The 17,978-nt window shown below is 46.1% G+C and overlaps 1 protein-coding gene and 1 pseudogene across 2 annotated transcripts; both read right to left on the bottom strand.

The window, feature by feature from the left end:
- Positions 1 to 1,678: 1,678 nt before the first annotated feature.
- Positions 1,679 to 10,485, bottom strand: LOC311129257 (hemagglutinin/amebocyte aggregation factor-like; annotated as a pseudogene). Its single transcript has 5 exons — positions 10,428 to 10,485; positions 9,826 to 9,904; positions 9,425 to 9,466; positions 2,347 to 2,487; positions 1,679 to 1,835 (listed from the first exon to the last, which is right to left on the bottom strand). The product of its transcript is annotated as a hemagglutinin/amebocyte aggregation factor-like (transcript).
- Positions 10,486 to 11,430: 945 nt separating this feature from the next.
- Positions 11,431 to 16,480, bottom strand: LOC311129039 (mitogen-activated protein kinase 12-like; the record flags this gene model as incomplete). Its single annotated transcript, XM_084161295.1, has 12 exons — positions 11,431 to 11,631; positions 12,199 to 12,372; positions 12,546 to 12,624; positions 12,750 to 12,829; positions 13,083 to 13,154; positions 13,427 to 13,541; positions 13,866 to 13,913; positions 14,081 to 14,110; positions 14,660 to 14,771; positions 14,865 to 14,923; positions 15,511 to 15,640; positions 16,362 to 16,480. The coding sequence occupies 12 exons, from the start codon at positions 16,478 to 16,480 to the stop codon at positions 11,555 to 11,557; spliced, it is 1,095 nt and encodes a 364-aa protein (XP_084017421.1). The 3' UTR covers positions 11,431 to 11,554.
- Between the last annotated feature and the right edge of the window lie 1,498 nt (positions 16,481 to 17,978).

The raw sequence follows: 17,978 nt of genomic DNA, 5'->3' as shown, positions 1-17,978 counted from the left end.
TATTTTCTGCAGGCATTGTAGCTTCTCAGAGGTGTGTGATCTGACCAAAGCACAACCAGCAGGGCTAAAGATCTATTCATAGAAACAGATAGGGTGACTGAACTAAAGACCTTGGTGGTCTTTCAGCAACGTACATGGGTAATCTCAGTGTTTGAACAGGTGTGCTGCAAGGGAAAAGTTTAACATAAATACACTAAATAATGGATGGTTTTTGTTTTTGTGTGCTAGAAATGTTGCCTAACTATTTTTTATGAACCTCTGTGCTGTGTTACAGTGAGAATCATGGGTCAAGTGTAGATGGGTCAGGGGTTACTTGGATGCTAGTTTGGAGAGAAAAAAACAGATACCATTGGGAAGATCTTTGAAAATGAAAAGGTTTAAATGGGTTATATTCATAACCAATAAACCAATAAATTACATTATGTACATCACATTCACATTCTTTCCAGTGATGTGAATGAGAGTCCCACAAGATCTGTCCAAATATGATTCATGTGTGAAAACAATCAACAGAATTTGATGTTTTCCTAACAAGCTGAAAGGGTTCAGAGCAATTTAAGCCCAGCTGCCCAGATATACATTTTTATATTACCAAACTGGGGGTAAATCAACATTATATCAGGTCAGTGTAGGACCGTTAGGCAGGCTCGAGAGGACACGGCCACTTCGGCAGACTAGAACAGCGTACACGTTTCTCAATGGGTCAGTGTAGGACTGCAGTAGCTCAGTAAATGCCTTAAAGGGGAAGTTCAGTATTTTACACCTTAATGTTAGATGGTTCCTCCCCCTGAAGGTTGTCTATGGGCCAGGAGAAACTGTAATCCATGGTTAAGATTTTGAAGAATTGAAGAAGCCAAATTACTTAAAGTAACTTCAAACGAAATAATTCAGTTAATTTGGCTATGGAATTTTTTACGCCCACTGCATGCCCACATCACTCACATTGATTTTAAGCTAACGGTGGCTAAAGTTAGCTGAAGTTTGTAGTGGCTGTTAGAAGAAAACCAAACCATGTATTACAGTTTCTCCTGATCCATAGACTACTTTCAGGGACAGGAACCATCTAAAATGAAGTTGTAAAATACTGAACTTCCCCTTTAACCCCAATACTAACTAACCCTAAACCTAACCATAGCAAGTTGTTGCATATCAACAGAGTTGCAGTTGATAGTCTGTTGATGGTTTGAGCATCTGTAGATCATCTATAGGGGACTATCCAAATAAGGTGTGACCCAATGTTTTAGTAATTATTGTCTGAGATAAGCATTTGCCCTCCATTAAAGTACTGTATAGAGTTTATATATTGACCAAAAACCAAGCATAATCAATTATTTACATTTTAGAGCAGTGAAATGAAACACAAAAATCTGATGCAGTATCTTTAATCATGAAATTCTTTCAAGATTATCAAGAGGCAACAATCGATAAAATAATCTGATTGTAGGTAGAATCAGTTATAGAATCAGCATGACCTTATGTTACAGTATTGGTATTTCCAATGACGATCTCTGAAAGTACACAAGACAAACAGACATTTTGTTCTTGTTAGTTTTGTTGTCAATTCATCCTTTGCTGAAGCTTGTTTATTTCCAAAAGCAAAAATATGACACACACACACACAGAGAGAAAATACTTGGAATCAGCTACATTAGAATACAGTACCAATGAATAATGGTACTCACTCATGCTTGTTTTCATGGAAGCTTTCAACTGCAATCAGGTAGGAATTTGGTGGGACATCAAAAGTGAAGGCCTCATCAAACCAGTTTACGTAGTTGGTCCACTGGCAGCTATCGGTACAGAAGTTGCTGGCTCAAGAGCAGGTGAACTTCCATCTGTACAATGGTGGAAATGAGGGTTTGAATTATGATATTTTTTGTATTGACCTTGCAATTCGCATTATAGAGTGCCTTTTGTGTTGCTTTTAAGTAGAAATGATGCACCAATATTGAATTTTAAAAGCCTGTTATATTAAATGAAGTTCCCTTTAATGGAGACTACAGTTAGAATTCAATAAATCCATTTTTATAAGGCTTGCTAAAGTGCAAAAATTCAGCATTTTGACATGTCCCTCCATCAACCCTGTGTCACTTCTAGGAAGATTTTATACCACTAAATCCCCACATTTCTCCAAGTTTCATCATCATAAAAAAACCCCATCTATGATGAGGTCATACATTTCAATATACAAATCAAATCACATGTTGCGTTATGAGCACTGTTTCAACCAACCCATGTAATAACACCAACCCATGTAATAACCAGCCCAGGTCTCTCCCACAGCTCAGCTGCCATTGACAGAAAAAGGAATGTCAGTCACCTTCAAAGGCAATGGCTTTATCTCACCTTCTGTCCTCATGTTTGTCGTCATGATAGCTGTGCATCCCTGTGATGACCTGGTGGCTTGGGCATTGGTAGCTGAAAGGTTCGTCGAAGTCATTTACGTAGGAAGACGTGAAGCAGTTAGTCGCCGAGTCAAATGTGGTTCTATATCGTGGAGCTCCGCCCCATTGGGGAGCTCTGCTCCTAGTGGTTTACCCTCTGCCCTAAGGCAGCAACAGCCTGAAGCAAAATTATGCACACACCTGCAGCCAATGGGAGCACAGGTGTCCCTATAAGAGGGGACACATCCCCTCAATCAGCCTCCCATTATCTTCAGCGACTGGACGACTAGACTGAAGAAGCCAAGAAGTAAGAAGACTCAGGAAGAAATCGCAGTCGATGAGCCAGCCATCGACGTCTTCTAAAATGAGCACGCCAGGAAATTTTCCACCCCCAAAAGCCCTTTTCAGGGCTCAGTGCCGATGCTCCTCCATGGCATCTGCGGACCCCCACGACCTTTGTTTCGTGTGTTTGGGGCCGCAGCATGCCAAGGAAGGGGCCGGCAATCCCCCTAATTGCGCCTCCTGCGCCCTCCTTCCTATGAAGGAGAGGAAGCAGCGTTGGGCGTTTTTTAGGGAGGATATCCCCCTAGAGGATCTACTGTCTCTTCTCGCCTCTGCTTCAGAGGCGTCGTCGGACAGTGCTGGCTCAGGGGATGACAAGGAGAGAGACGCAGAGATGGATGTTCCAATGGAACAATCCGACCCTCTGGCGCCAACCTTCAAGACCCCCTTCCCTATGGGGAGTGTGAGATCTGAGGGCTCCTTGTGCGATGACGACACGGGCTCTGTTACGTCAGCAGCCCTGTCCTTCGCAGCGGCCTCTCTGCGTTTGGACTTTCCCGAACTCATTGAGAGAGCCGCCAACCGACTAGAGATAGCGCTGCCCCCTGCTCCCCCCCCCTGTGGAGGTCGACATGATGGAGGGCGGCCCCTACTCTAGACCAAGGAAGGCAGCTGAGCCGATGGCTCCTGCTATGCCTTCCCTCGGGAAATATGTCAAGGGCTCGTGGGACACACCCCTGGCGGCGCGTTCGCCGGCCAAGGTGTACACCCCATTCACGAGAGTGGCTGGACGTGAGTGGGCGGCTAAGGGAATCCCTAGGCTCGAGAGCGCCATGGCGGCGTATCTAGTGCCGGGTTCGAGTCCCTGGGCGGCCTCCAAGAAAGCCACCTTGCCAGCACAAAAAGACAGACTCACAGCACAGCTGGCTGAGAAGTCTTTTTCGCTGGGAGCCCAGGCTGTGTCAGTGGCTAACAACATTGCCCTCCTAGCGGCGTCCCTATCCCGTCTAACAACGGGTAGGTCTGAGTTGACCAGCGAGGAGATTGAAGAGGCGTCCAGGATTTCGGGCGCTATTCTTCATTTGACACAGGCGTCAGCTATATGCGCAGGCCGGTCCATGGCCACTTCGGTGGTCATGGAACGTCACCTCTGGCTGTCAATGACAGCCATGAAGGAGACGGACAGAGCCTCGCTACTAAACGCTCCCGTCTCTAGCGAGGGCCTCTTTGGGGTCGCTGTTAAGGAGGCGACGGAACGCTTTGGTAAGCTGGACGAGGAGAGAAAGCACCTGGCTAAACACCTGCCATTGGCAGGCAAGTTTAGCAGGGCCTCAACTAACCCGTCAACCTCCAACGCCCCCAGTAGAACTACAGGGAGGCGACGGGCCAGGCGACAGGCGCCTACCACCGACAGCAGGCGAGCGGGCTCGGCCCCTCCAGCGACGACGGTGGTGGCGACGATTCCGCCGGCGAGAGAGGTCGTCACAAAACCGTCCTGGCAACACCGGAAGGTCAGCCAGAAACGACGGCATCAATGACGGGACGAGGGGGAGAGGACGGATGACGGCTCGGCGCTGTACGCGACAGAGCCCACTGTTCCCCCCCACCCTACTGTTCAGGGCATGGAGGGAAATGTTTATTGTTGTTGTGTGAATAAAGAGCTGGCTCTCACTGACATTGTCACAAAAGAGCCTTTCTTCCATGACACATTGCAGAGTACTTCACGTCCTATGAATTTCTCTCACCATCCTGAGTGTAGCTCAACCCACCAAGAGTGCGTAGTTGAACACACTCAGGAGAGGAAAGAGAAAAAGGTAGCAAGGCGTAGCCTTAGCTCACCTAATAAAGATATTTTACTACAGACTTCTAGGAGCTCTGTAGTAAAGGTCTCACATAGCAGGCAGCTGTCTCAGTCTAAATATGACATGAAGACGCAGCCGCTAGCTGAGAATGACGCCTTGCTTCAGGCTAACGCCTCAGCCAGCGCAGTTCAGACCCGTGCGACGTTCACGGAGGGCCGGAATACTAGAGTTACAGTTGTAACCAATGTATGGGTGCCCCCGGTTAATTCAGAACGTAACAATGCCCACTACTCTGAGTGCAGCTCACCACACCTAGAGTGTGCTGTTGAGCGGCCTCATGAGACCAGTAAAAAATAGGTATTGTGGCGCCACCTTGTGGTACCAGTTAGAGACCACACTCTCCAGACTCTGTTGAGTACTGCAGTGGACGGATCTCATGACAAGCAGCAGTCTCAGTCAGACAATGACATGATGACGCAATTGCTATCCGGGGAGGGCGCTCTGGCTCAGGTTAATACCTCAGTCAGTGCAGCTCAAAACCGTGCTGCGTTCACGGAGGGCCGGAATACTAGAGTTACAGACGTAACTGACGTATCAAGGCCTCCGATTCTCTCAGAACGAGCTGATGTTTCCTCTCCCTTTCGAGGGGGGCCCGCCTTGGGCTATTCCACCAACCCAGTGCTGGGGAATAGCGGCGGCGAGGGCCATAGAGGAATACAGGTCCTTCCTACTGGATGCACCACAGCTTCGTGCGCGCCCGCTTTCTCTGCATTGCTGGCAGTGGCAACGAAGCTGTACCCTCTCACGCTGGCTAGAACAGACGTTGCAGAAGGGTTATGCCCTCCAATTCCATCGAACCCCACCCCCGTTCAGGGGAGTGGTGGAGACGGTGATGAAAACGCCGGACAAAGTGGCCACTCTGATGTCAGAGATTACGGAACTTTTGGCGAAGGAGGCGGTCACAGTAGTTCCCCGGGAGCAAAGGAACAAAGGGCTATATTCGCCTTATTTCCTAGTGCCCAAAAAGACGGGGGGAGTGAGGCCGATTTTGGATTTACGCACTCTCAACGAGAGCATAACCAAACGACCCTTCCGAATGCTGACGACAAAACGTCTACTGGAATGTGTCCAGAAGGGAGACTTTTGTACAAGCATAGACCTAAAGGACGCGTACTTCCATGTGCCGATACAATCGCGTCACAGGAAGTTTCTGCGGTTCGCCTTTCAAGGGGTGGCGTACGAGTTCACGAGGATGCCATTCGGGTACGCCCTGGCACCTCAAACGTTTTCCAAATGTGTGGAGGCGGCATTGGAGCCGCTGCGTCGTCAAGGGATAAGGCTATTAGCCTACCTAGACGACCTGCTGGTTCTCGCCCCGTCAGCAGAGCTGGCACAGACAGTGATTCATCTCACGCGTCTGGGGTTCGCTGTGAATTGGAAAAAGAGCGCACCCTGGCCCAGTCATCAGATTGTCTACCTGGGGCTACAGCTAGACACTGTAATGATGAGGGCTCGGATTTCGGACCCTCGAAGGGTAGCATTGTTGCTAGCCCTGAGGAAGTGTCGTCCGAATCACACAGTGACGGCGCTGTCGATCATGTCACTTTTGGGTCTCATGTCGTCAGCCCACTCTGTGGTCCCGCGGGGACTTCTGCACATGCGCAGAATACAGCGATGGTTCGCCCAACTAAGACTAGACCCAGTGCGTCAACGTCATCAGTTAGTGGTGGTTCCTCTCTCGCTAAGAGCAGACCTGGACTATTGGAGGAATCCGAGCGTTCTCACGCACGGAGTCCCGATGGGCAAGGTGTCATCCTACATTCCAGTATTTACAGATGCTTCTCTGACTGGATGGGGAGGGACATGTCAGACTCAAGCGATAGGAGGTGCATGGTCTCAATCAGGTCGTCACATAAACCTCTTGGAGTTGGAAACGGTTCGACTGGTTCTGACCCACTTCGCGCCTACCCTTCGGGGTCGCGATGTGCTGGTCTGGTCAGACAACCGGACCACAGTAGCTCACATAAATCGCCAGGGAGGGGTCAGGTCACCTGCCCTCCACCGGGCGGCAGAGGAATTGTGGCTGTGGGCTCACAAGCACCTTCGCTCGTTGAGAGCAGCACACATTCCGGGCTACTTGAACGTAGGAGCAGACCTCATGTCAAGAGGGGGTCCTCGAGACGACGAGTGGTGTCTCCGAATTTGGGAACAGTTCGGGAGAGCCGAGGTGGATCTGTTCGCGTCACGCGTGAACGCGCAATGTCCCCTATGGTTCTCTCTGAGGGAACAGGACGAGCCACCACTGGGAAGAGACGCATTCGCGCACTACCCATGGCCGAAAGTGCTCCTGTATGCATTCCCTCCGCTGTCTTGCATTCTCCCACTGCTAGCCAGGGTGAGGTCAGAGGGGCTGTCAGTGATACTGATAGCGCCCGATCGCCCGGGGGCTCCGTGGTTTGCGGAGATGAGTCAGATGTTGATTGCGCCACCTTGGCCAATTCCACATCGACGGGACGCGTTGACCCAGGCGGGAGGCTCGATAGGGCAGTGGCCCATAATCGGCCAACCACTGAAGGCTTGGTTCCTGAATGGGACAGGTTGAGGCGCCGTGGGTTATCTGATGCAGTGATCAGAACCATACAAGGTGCACGAGCCGGTTCCACTTCTAGGATGTATACCAGCAGATGGAACGCTTTTTCACGATGGTGTGACACACAAGGTGTGGACCCCATGAACTGTCAGGTTGAGAGTGTGCTCTCTTTTCTGCAGTTTATGTTTGATAAGCAGAAATCGCCCTCCACCATTAAAGTGTTTGCAGCGGCAATTTCAGCTGGTCATGAGGGGTTTGGCGGAATGAACGTGTTCAGCCATCCTTTAGTGAAACGTTTCTTATTGGCCAATGCCTAGAGCCACGCTGCCCCAGTGGGATTTGGCCTTGGTACTCGAAGCGCTATGTAAGTCGCCGTTCGAGCCGTTGAATCAAATACCCCTCAAGATGCTGTCTATCAAGACGGCACTGTTGCTCGCCTTGACTACCGCTAAGCGTGTCAGTGATTTGTGTGCCCTGTCGACGAGACCCGACTGCCTTGCCATTAATGGCGATCTGAGCAGAGCGGTGTTACGTCCTAACCCGGCGTTTGTGCCGAAGGTTATTAACAGTGCATATAGATCACAGACCGTGGAGTTGTGGGCTTTTTCTCCCCCTCCTCATGGGGAGAGGAGTGAGGAAAAGCTTCATTATCTGTGCCCAGTGCGCGCGTTGGCGTGTTACGTTGAGCGCACAGCAGCGATTAGGTCATCGCCTCAGCTGTTTGTGTGTCACGGTGCGGCTGCATTAGGTAGACCACTTTCAAAACAGCGATTGTCTCATTGGCTTTGTGAAGGTATTGAGACAGCTTACGAGGCAGCGGGGCGACAACTGCCTCAGGGTATCAGAGCTCACTCCACTCGTGGAGTAGCAGCTTCTACTGCCCTCTTTAGAGGAACAGGGGTAGAGGATATTTGTAGAGCAGCGTCATGGTCGACACCGTCTCCATTTATCAGTTTCTATCTATTAGATATGTCTTCTAACTCTTTGGCTCGATCTGTACTCAGCGTGGCTGAAGGGAGATCTTGAGCAAGAAAGAGAGGGAAAAAGCAGGACTGTGGACATGGGTGTCCATCAGGTCCGCTTTGGTTAGGAAGACATATTCTGTTTTCTATCTATTAGATATGCCTTCTAACTCTTTGACTCGATCTGTACTCAGCGTGGCTGAAAGGAGATCTTGAGCAAGAAAGAGAGGAGAAAAGCAGGACTGTGGACATTGGTGTTCATCAGGTCCGCTTTGGTTAGGAAGACATATTCTGGACAGATATGTTTTCTAACTCTTTGGCTCGGTCTGTACTCAGCAAAGCTGAAAGGAGATTTTGAGCCAGGAAGAGAGGATAAAGCAGGACTATGGGCAGGTTCCCATCAGGTCCGCTTTGGTTAGGAAAACATGTTTTTTGATAGATAGGCTTTCTATCTCTATGGCTCGATTGTACTCAGCATAGCTGAAGGGGAATCTTGAGCTAGAAGAGAGAAAAGCAGGATGATGGACACAGGTTTCTATCAGGTCCGCTTTGGATGGAAAGCATATCTTGTGGCATGTCTTTTGACTGACAGGGTCAGTATAGTAGAGACATGTAATGAATTGACAGAATGTGAGGTCATCTATCTGATTGTTCAGTTTAGTATTACTTATATTTTGTTCCTGCCTACTAATCTCTGGGATTCCATTGAGTGAGTGAGGTGGTCTACTGTGCACATAATGTAGAGGGACACTTGGTGTCATTCCATTAGTGGTCGGTAGTGTTTTCACAGGATATTGAGGCACATCTATCTGCTAGTACAGATTAGTGTAGCTTCTATTCTGGTGATCTGCACACTAGTTATTGGCATTGCCATTGAACTAGGTGGGGCGGGTCTTTAACCGATGACGCGGTATATTGTGACGCCCGGAGGGGTTTTTAGTTGCAGTATTGCGGGAATTGGTTGCGGCCATTGCTAGGCTTGACCTTTTCATTTTCTAATGGGAAGTGTTAGGCTCGGCAGGGAGTACATTTTGGAGCGCTACGCTCCGCCTTAAACCACTAGGAGCAGAGCTCCCCTATGGGGCGGAGCTCCACGATATAGAACGATTAGTTACCGGAGTGTAACTCCAGTTCTATGAGTGGAGCGGAGCCCCATAGGACTTAAGGCCCTGCCGACCCTCTCTAGTCTCGCTGAAGATAATGTCTCGGGAGGCTGATTGAGGGGATGTGTCCCCTCTTATAGGGACACCTGTGCTCCCATTGGCTGCAGGTGTGTGCATAATATTGCTTCAGGCTGTTGCTGCCTTAGGGCAGAGGGTAAACCACTAGGAGCAGAGCTCCCCTATGGGGCTCCGCTCCACTCATAGAACTGGAGTTACACTCCGGTAACTAATCGTTTTGCACCCAAAGTCCCACAGATGGTCTTCATGTTTGTTGTGATGCTCACTAAAATTTGATAAATACATTACAATGCACAAATTAATAGTTGAATTTATACGAAAACAAACATGTATGCAGTTTGAATGTTTATTGTTGCCCAGCAAATTTAGACCAGAATTCAATTGCAATTAACTACATCCAAAATACAGAGATAACCAGAGTTTAATTTCACAAAATGGAAAATTACAACTCTGAATCAACAGCAACTCTGATATGCAACAGCTTGCTAGAGTTTGAATTAGGGTTAACTCAGCACTGCAGCAGTAAAAAGCACACTTTGATTTGGAAATCTGCGCTTGTGAGTCAGCGAAGAATTCAGATGTAAAAAGATGAGGTTTTGCAGAAGATTGGTTGTAAGGAATCACCTCACTATGCGAGAGATGGATTGCCCTGAGGGGCAATTAAAATCTAACGGCTGGTCATAGCTGTTCTGCCAGCTGAGGTCTGCAACACACAAACAAGGGTACAATAAAAACGGAATTGATTACCATAGTAATCAGCACCTCCTTTTCTAAAAAGATTTGACCTCACACATTACTTTTTGGTAAAATATTGGCACGCTCGTTAATAGACGGATCAGACCAAGGTGCAGCGTGGTATGCGTACATATTCCTTTATTAACTGAATACAGATCAAAACAACAAAATACAAACGACCGTGAGGTTCAACAGGCTACACAAGCCAAAACCGAAACAAGATCCCACACCTAAGGTAGGCAAAATGGCTGCCTAAGTATGATCCCCAATCAGAGACAACGATAGACAGCTGCCTCTGATTGGGTACCGCACCTGGCCAACATAGAAATAGAACATCTAGAATTCACACCCTGACCAAACCAACTAGAGAAAAACAGGGCTCTCAAGGTCAGGGCGTGACAAATATTAAGTCCACATTTTGAGTTACTCTACTACACATATGCTCAGGCTTTAATCCTCAACATCAACCTCACACATGACATAAAGCATACCTTTTCCGTTGACCAAAACACCAGCAAAAAGCAGAATAAAGACGTTGGCTCTCTTCATGGCTTCTCAGAGGCTTGTGAAGGGCCCAAACTAAAATCAGCAAGGTTGATGCTCCATTTATAGACAGACACAAGTACGTGGGTAATCTCAGTGTTTGAGCAGGTGTATTGCAGGCTAAACATATTGCAGTCAATTAATGTTATACTGAACAAACATATAAACGCAACATGCAACAAGTTCAACGATTTTACTGAGTTACAGTTCATATAAGGAGATAAGTCAATTGAAATAAATTCATTAGGCCCTAATCTATGGATTTCACATGATTGGCCGGGGGTGCAGCCATGGGTGGGCTTGGGAGGGCATAGGCCCAGCCAATCATAATTCGTTTTTCCACACAAATGGGCTTTATTACAGACAGAAATAATCTTCAATTTCATCAGCTGTCCTGGTGGCTGGACTCAGACTATCTGGCAGGTGAAGAAGCCAGATTTGGTCCTGGGCTGGCGTGGTTACATGGTTGTGAGGCCGGTTGGACGTAATGCTAAATTCTCCAAAACGACGTTGGAGGAGTCCCCAGCACAAGGTGCACTTGTGTTATGATCATGCTGTTTAATCAGCTTCTTGATGTGCCACACCTGTCATATGGATGGAGAAATGCTCACTAACAGGGATGTAAAAAAATGTGCGCACACAATTTGAGAGAAATAAGCTTTTTGTGAATATGGAACATTTCTGGGATCTTTTACTTCAGCTCATGAAACATGGGACCAACACTTTATATGTTGCTTTATATTTTTGTTCAGTATAGTTTGCAACATCATCTCACAAAGAAAGGGTTTTCGTTTTTGATGAACAGTTGATGACATTTTGATTAACTATCCCTCTAAACCCTCAGTTTACAGTCATTCTCATGGTTTGCGGGGAAGCAAGTAAGAATTTCTTTCCCAGGGGCTCATTGGTTGGCTGTTACAGTAGTTCCACAATTAGACTGACAATATCTTTGAAAATGTTTATTTGACAGAAAATCAATTTATAATCAATAAACTACATTCTGTACATTGCATTCGCATTACATCTGTACAACAATGCCTTATAATAATAATTGACAGGTATTTTGTGTGTACTCTCAGAGTGATGTCTCTTTGGGGTCCTTGGTCTCTGTTGCTGCAGGCCTGAAGGACAGAATCTCTGTGAATGTGTGACCTGTAGAATATATTATCACAAGAAATGACTAATTAGTTACTCTGTAGACTCTATAACTTTTTCTTCCTCTTTCTTTCTCTCAAGCTGAATGTGTTATCACCCATCCATCTCCCTCATCTCTTCCTTGTCTTCTTCCTCTCCCTTTATCATGTGGAATGATCAAAGGAATGCTTTTCCTTAAACCCTCTTCCTAGGGAAAGGGGACAGTCAGTTGCACAACTGAATGCATTCAACCGAAATGCGTTTTCCGCATTTATCCCAACTCCTCTTAATCAGAGCGGTTCAGGGGTCTGCCTTAATCGACGTCCACGTCATCGGCGCCCGGGGAGCAGTTGTTGTTGGGGGTTAAATGCCTTGCACAAGGGCAGAACGGCATAATTTTCCACCTTGCTGGCTTGGGGATTCAAACTAGCGACCTTTCGGGTAACTGGCCCAACGCTCTTAACCGCTAGAACACCTGTCACCCAATCCTCCATCTCTCCCCTTTTTTCCCCTGCCTGTATCTCTTCCCACTCCCCCTCCCTCCCCCATCTCTTCCTCCGCCCTCCCCCTCCATCCATCTCTCACGTTTCCACTGTTCCAGGGGCAGGTCTGTGTTGTCCATGGAGTGATCGTAGGGCTGGGCCTCAGTCTCCTCCTCTGGTTCTCTGAACTCACTGAAGAAGGGCATGGCCAGCGCTTCCGAGGCACTCACCCTCTGCTCAGGGTCCAGCAACAGCATGCGCTCCAGCACACACACCGCTGCCACACACAGAGGTATACAGTGTCTTTAGTGGTGTTATGGCCAGAAAAACACTCCTAACAATAGTTAGAAACAGTTGCTGTTTATAAACCACTGTTTTTGATCCTTTAGTAATAGACTGTCAAATTCAACTAACTGTGTCTTCACATCATAGTATTGAATGTCTGCTCACCGTCTGAGCTAGCTTTGGAAAAAAGAAAGTGTAAATCTTTCTTCGGTACTTTGGGAAGGCTCCGTATGTAGTTTTTGGCCTGTTAGAAGAGGAGCAGATTTACATGGGAGTGTATGTGGTATTCTGTTTGCATGTGCACTAGTAGGCTATGCTAGCTTTGAATGTGTACTATCTGAATGTATTTTGAGTGCCCACATGACTTACATCTTGGCTTTGTAGCTTCGTCACAAAGTCTGCAGTGGGTGTACCAGTGATCTTCATGATCTCTTTCAGTTGGTCCAGGTCTGTGCTCACCCAGGGGTCAAGGGTCATAGCTCATGTGGTACAGGAAGTCACATTCACATGCTGCTCATACTAAATATATTCTTAGCCATAATAAGCTTATAGAACTAGTCTTTGACTGGTCGATAACATATAATTATGCCTAATGCACCCGCTGATTTGCCTGACAGGATCATTATTAGTACAAAGAGTGTCTCTCTGTGCAGTAGGTGTGTGGGGTGAAGACGGAGAGTAGTAAACAGTGAAAAAGGATACGGTCATTTCCTTTGAACAGCGGCTTCCCCAGCAGCATCTCTGCCATGATGCAGCCCACCGACCAGATATCCACTGACGATAGAGGAGGACAAAAACATACATAGGATTGCATTGTCTTTCAGTACCACGTTTCTACCAAACCAGTTGTTTAACAAAGTTACAAAGATATTGTACACAAATTGTACAAAGAGATAGATCTCCACAGGACCTCATACTGTAGGATATTTTTCTGTTTACAATAGCATGACTAATCATAGCGATAACACTGTTTGTTGACATTAGCAAGTACTGCCATCTTGTGGACAAAGAAGGCAGCCATGAATGAATGTATGAGAGAGACTCACCAGTCTGGGTATAGTGCATCCAATTGAGGATTACCTCGGGGGCTCTGTACCAGCGAGTGACGACGTACCCCGTCATCTCTGTGTCCGTCTGCCGAGCCAGCCCGAAGTCAAGGATCTGAGATAGAGAGATAATTACTTTGGCTACATTGGATTGTCCCTTTCATGACAATAAAGCACAGGAGGTTGGCGTCACCTTAATTGCTGAGGAAGGGCTCGTGGTAATGGCTGGAGCGGAATATTGGAATAGTATCAAATACATGGTTTCCAGGTGTTTGATGCCATTCCATTTGCTCCGTTCCAGCCCTTCGTATGAGCCGTCCTCTCCTCAGCAGCCTCCACTGCAATCAAGTGTATTTCAGTTAAATCGAGGGACAGTGAGACTGAACAGGGAGAGCACAGTGCTCATCACAGGTCTGGTAGTTTTATGTATATGTAGTACCTTCAGCTCACAGTCTTCGTTGACAGACAAATTTCCAGGTTTGAGATCCTGTTGGTATGTAGAAAAATTATCATTCTGCCAGACTGATGCAAACACACACGCACATACACAAAGAGCTTCTGATATGGAAAACAGGGTTTGAATAGTAGTGGGCGTGAAAAAGAGCAAGGGCCCCACCCCCAATGCACATAGTTGAAAGGTCAGAGGTTACGCACCCTGTGGATGATCCCTGCAGAGTGGATATACTGTGGGGAGACAAGAAAGACCAGGAAAAGAGAAAGTCATAAAATTAGAAAAAGAGTGTATTCTGTGAAACATTTTAACCTTCTGTATAAACTGTCTTTATTTTGTTTCATATTTGAATGTTGGAGATAAAATGAGCAGTTGAAAGTATATCTTTTTTGGAAAATATTTTAAACTGCTTAGAATTGTATATATTGTTCTTGTGAGTGCATGTGTATGTTTTAGTGCCCACGTGACTTGCATCTTGGCTTTGTAGCTTCATAAAACAAAGTCTGCAGTGGGTGTATGCAACAGTGAAAATGTATGCAACAGTGATCTTCATGATCTCTTTCAGTTCCCGAGTGGGGCAGCGGTCTGCATCTCATTGCTAGAGGCGTTCAATTCCAGGCTGTATCACAATCCGGCCGTGATTGGGAGTCCCATAGGGTGGTGCACAATTGGCCCAGCGTCGTCTGGGTTTGGCCGGGGTAGGCCGTCATTGTAAATATGAATTTGTTCTTAACTGACTTGCCTAGTTAAATAAAATAAATTAAAATGTATGCAACTCTAACCTTGAGTCCTTTCAGCATTTGATAGACCAGGAATTGCACCCTGTCCTGTGACAATCTCTCCATCTTCATCAGTTTCCCCAGGTCAGTACCCATGAATGGCATTACCAGGTAACTGAGAATGACAGAAGAATACTTCATTGTGAATAAAAACATTCAGTTAAATACAATTCAATATATGAACAGGGAGGGACAAAGAGGTACTTACAAGTCATGAAACCTGTCCAATGAGATCTCAGAAGTGAACACATCCAGCAATCCAATCACCTAATCCAAGACAATCAAAGAATAACAGAAAATAAATAATAGCTTAACTGGAAAGAAAATGGATTGGTTTCCTTCTCAGACGTTCCTTGTGTACCTCTATTAAACTCTACCTACTCCCAGTAGACCTCTTAAAGCAGTGGTCACCAAGTTCAACCCTGGCCCAGGAGACCTACAACATGTACATGTTTAAAATGCCTGATTCACCTTCTCAAATCAAGACTCAGAACCTGTGCCTGCCTCAAATGAACATCTCTATAATCTTGATATTATGTGTTTCTGTGCAGTATTATGGGTTGTGATGTGAATATTACCAGTGTGAACTTTCTGACTACTCTGCTACTGACTAATTGTAAATCGTAAGGAACAGCGGTGTTTGTCTCACTGTGTGCAAAAAATTAACTGTCACTGCAGCCTAGGCCATAAGGATTTAAACAGTTGGTGCTATCGATAAAAGTGTGTTTTAAATGCAGTACTGTAGAGTTGTACCCTTTCATTTTTAGACTAGGCCTAATTAGTGGTGTGAAACAGACACCTTTTCTGTTTATGTGCATTAATCATGAGGTGTGTATTTCAGGAAAGGCCCTCACATTTTCGTGCTTCATGTGCTTGAGAAGCCGGAGCTCTCTGTAGGCCCTCTTGGCGAAGAGCTTTGACTGGAAGGGTCTGTGGAGCTTCTTGATGGCCACCCTCACCCCAGTCCTGCGGTCCTGGGCGGAGCTGCAGCAAGACATGTAGGTACAGGGAAGAAAACACTTTAGCAATGTTGATCATTGGTGGTAGCCTACTGAAGAAGGACCCAACTCTTTTTTTTTAATTATTGAATGCTTGATTAATTATTTACAATCATTTACATCCAAATATCATGTTTTGTTATCAAGTGGTTAGGCCTACTTCAATGAGTAGGGTATTTCTGGAATTCAAGTACAATCATTTGGTAGGCATATCCCAAGAAACATTGTAGCATTGCGCACAGATCCGAAGACCCTGAACAGATGTAGCCTAGGAGGGCCGATGCACTTCATTCTACATCTTCTGCTCACTAAAATCCAACAAACAATGAGGACAATGGGGGTTCTTTGTTATGCTTTTCCCGTCTAAACAAAGCCTAAAAAGTCCCTGCCGTGTAAGCTATGTTTAGGAATGAAACAGAAACCGCATAATGTAAAAGTTATGTCTTCACTATTCATCAAATAGCACCGATGTTTGTTGATGACTTAATTCGGACACAATCCAGCACTTCACTGCACAAAAACTTCCTTTTGATAATAACCACATGAAGAATGCACGAGATGAACAGTTCCTCAAAAAAACGCGATGCATATTTTGGGAACGAGTCACGTCTTCTTGTGGCTTGGTTCGTATTGCCTTCAAATAGGCTATTGTTAACTCCAAATTCGACACTTACGAAGAGTAGCCTACCCATTCTGTCCCAACTCACCATACTGTCCCATAGGCGCCAGTCCCAACCTGCTTTAGCTCGCGGTATCGCTCTGGAACCTCCCATGCCGTTTTGTTTACCTCCTGACCGTAAAATCCTATCCGCGTGCGGACCGACATATCAAAATCAATATGAGGGTCAATGTATCCCCAGCTAACTCTTAATTCATGGATAATAACCCGTTGTTGTGCATGAGACACTTCGTTCGCTCGCTCTCATGTAGCCACCACCACCTACACACTCTCTGGCACTCGGCAAATGCGCAATGCGTTCGGTTGCTAGAGTGGTCTCCAGTGATACGACTAAACAACTCTAACCAGTGGCTGGTCTCACTGGTCTCAGTCGTTTTTTATACCTCAATGGTATCACTGGTGAACACACCATCGCCTGACCTCTCTGGCTTTTGTCATAAAAAGGTCAACACGAGAGTCGCCCTGTGCTATTGATGGGTGTGTCTGTGTCCAGCCATTTTTTTATTTATTTTAATTTAAGTAATTTAGCAGAGGCTCTTATCCAGATGAAGGTTAAGCGCCTTGCTCAAGGGCACATCGGTAGAGTTTTCACCTAGTCGACTCGGGGATTCGAACCAGCTACAATCTTAACAACTAGGCTACCTGCCGCCCTGGTTCTTTATTGTCTTACATCAAGTCACAAGGAATGTTGCCAAAAGGCTGTCTGTTGCCATGAGATAGCAAAGAGAGCTAGCCTAGCCTAAAGATAGGGATGAAAGGTATTTGACTGTTTTCCTGGCCTCCCTTGGTCACACTTCCTTTCTGCTTTGCTGATAGTGTTGTTGCTGTTTCTATGCAGGCTCAGAAGTAAAAATGTACATGTAGGATACACACACACACACACACACACACACACACACACACACACACACACACACACACACACACATACATACATACATACACAATTATTATATGTCTATGACACACACAGTAAGAGAACTGGTGAGGAATTTAGTTTTTATTGATGACAAGAGGAAGAAGAGGATACATGCGTCGTCATGATGATCAGAAGAGTGGTCTCTCATAATACTGTATCCATTCTGTGGCTGAGAGATTATGACATAGTTCAATGTCTGCAGGCATGTTTGTTGGAAACATGCAAGAATGGACCTTGAAGGCAAATTGACACATACAAACACACACACAAAAGGCCATGTATACTCAGACATAGAACCTAGAAAGCACTGGAAAGCTACTGTGTGTGTGTGCTGGGAGTATTGATGGAACTTTGGCCATGTGGAGGAGGAATGAGTAGGCTGTAACTCTGGAGTAAAGTCTTTCATAATGCCACAACATGCTATGCCCAGGACAGATTCTCACCACTGACATAGTGCTGCAGACCTGCTGGTAGGCTGCTGCGTGATACTTGGAAAACATAAATTAATTTATGCATAAAAATTAACAGACTTAATTATTTTGGGAGAAAACAAGACTGGATTAATGCACGCATCCTATTCATGATGTTAACAAGACAGGGAATAGATTGATTTTATTTAGTCTGAATATGTGTAACCAAATGTTTACTTGTTCATGCTGCATAATGGTGTTATAACTGTTGTAATAGAGTTGAGTTGGTTGACATCAACTGTCATGAGTTGTCATG

This window comes from Coregonus lavaretus (genome assembly GCF_964263955.1).
Source record: "Coregonus lavaretus genome assembly, chromosome: 5".
Lineage (NCBI taxonomy): Eukaryota > Metazoa > Chordata > Actinopteri > Salmoniformes > Salmonidae > Coregonus > Coregonus lavaretus.
This window is presented reverse-complemented; position numbering and strand designations above follow the sequence as displayed.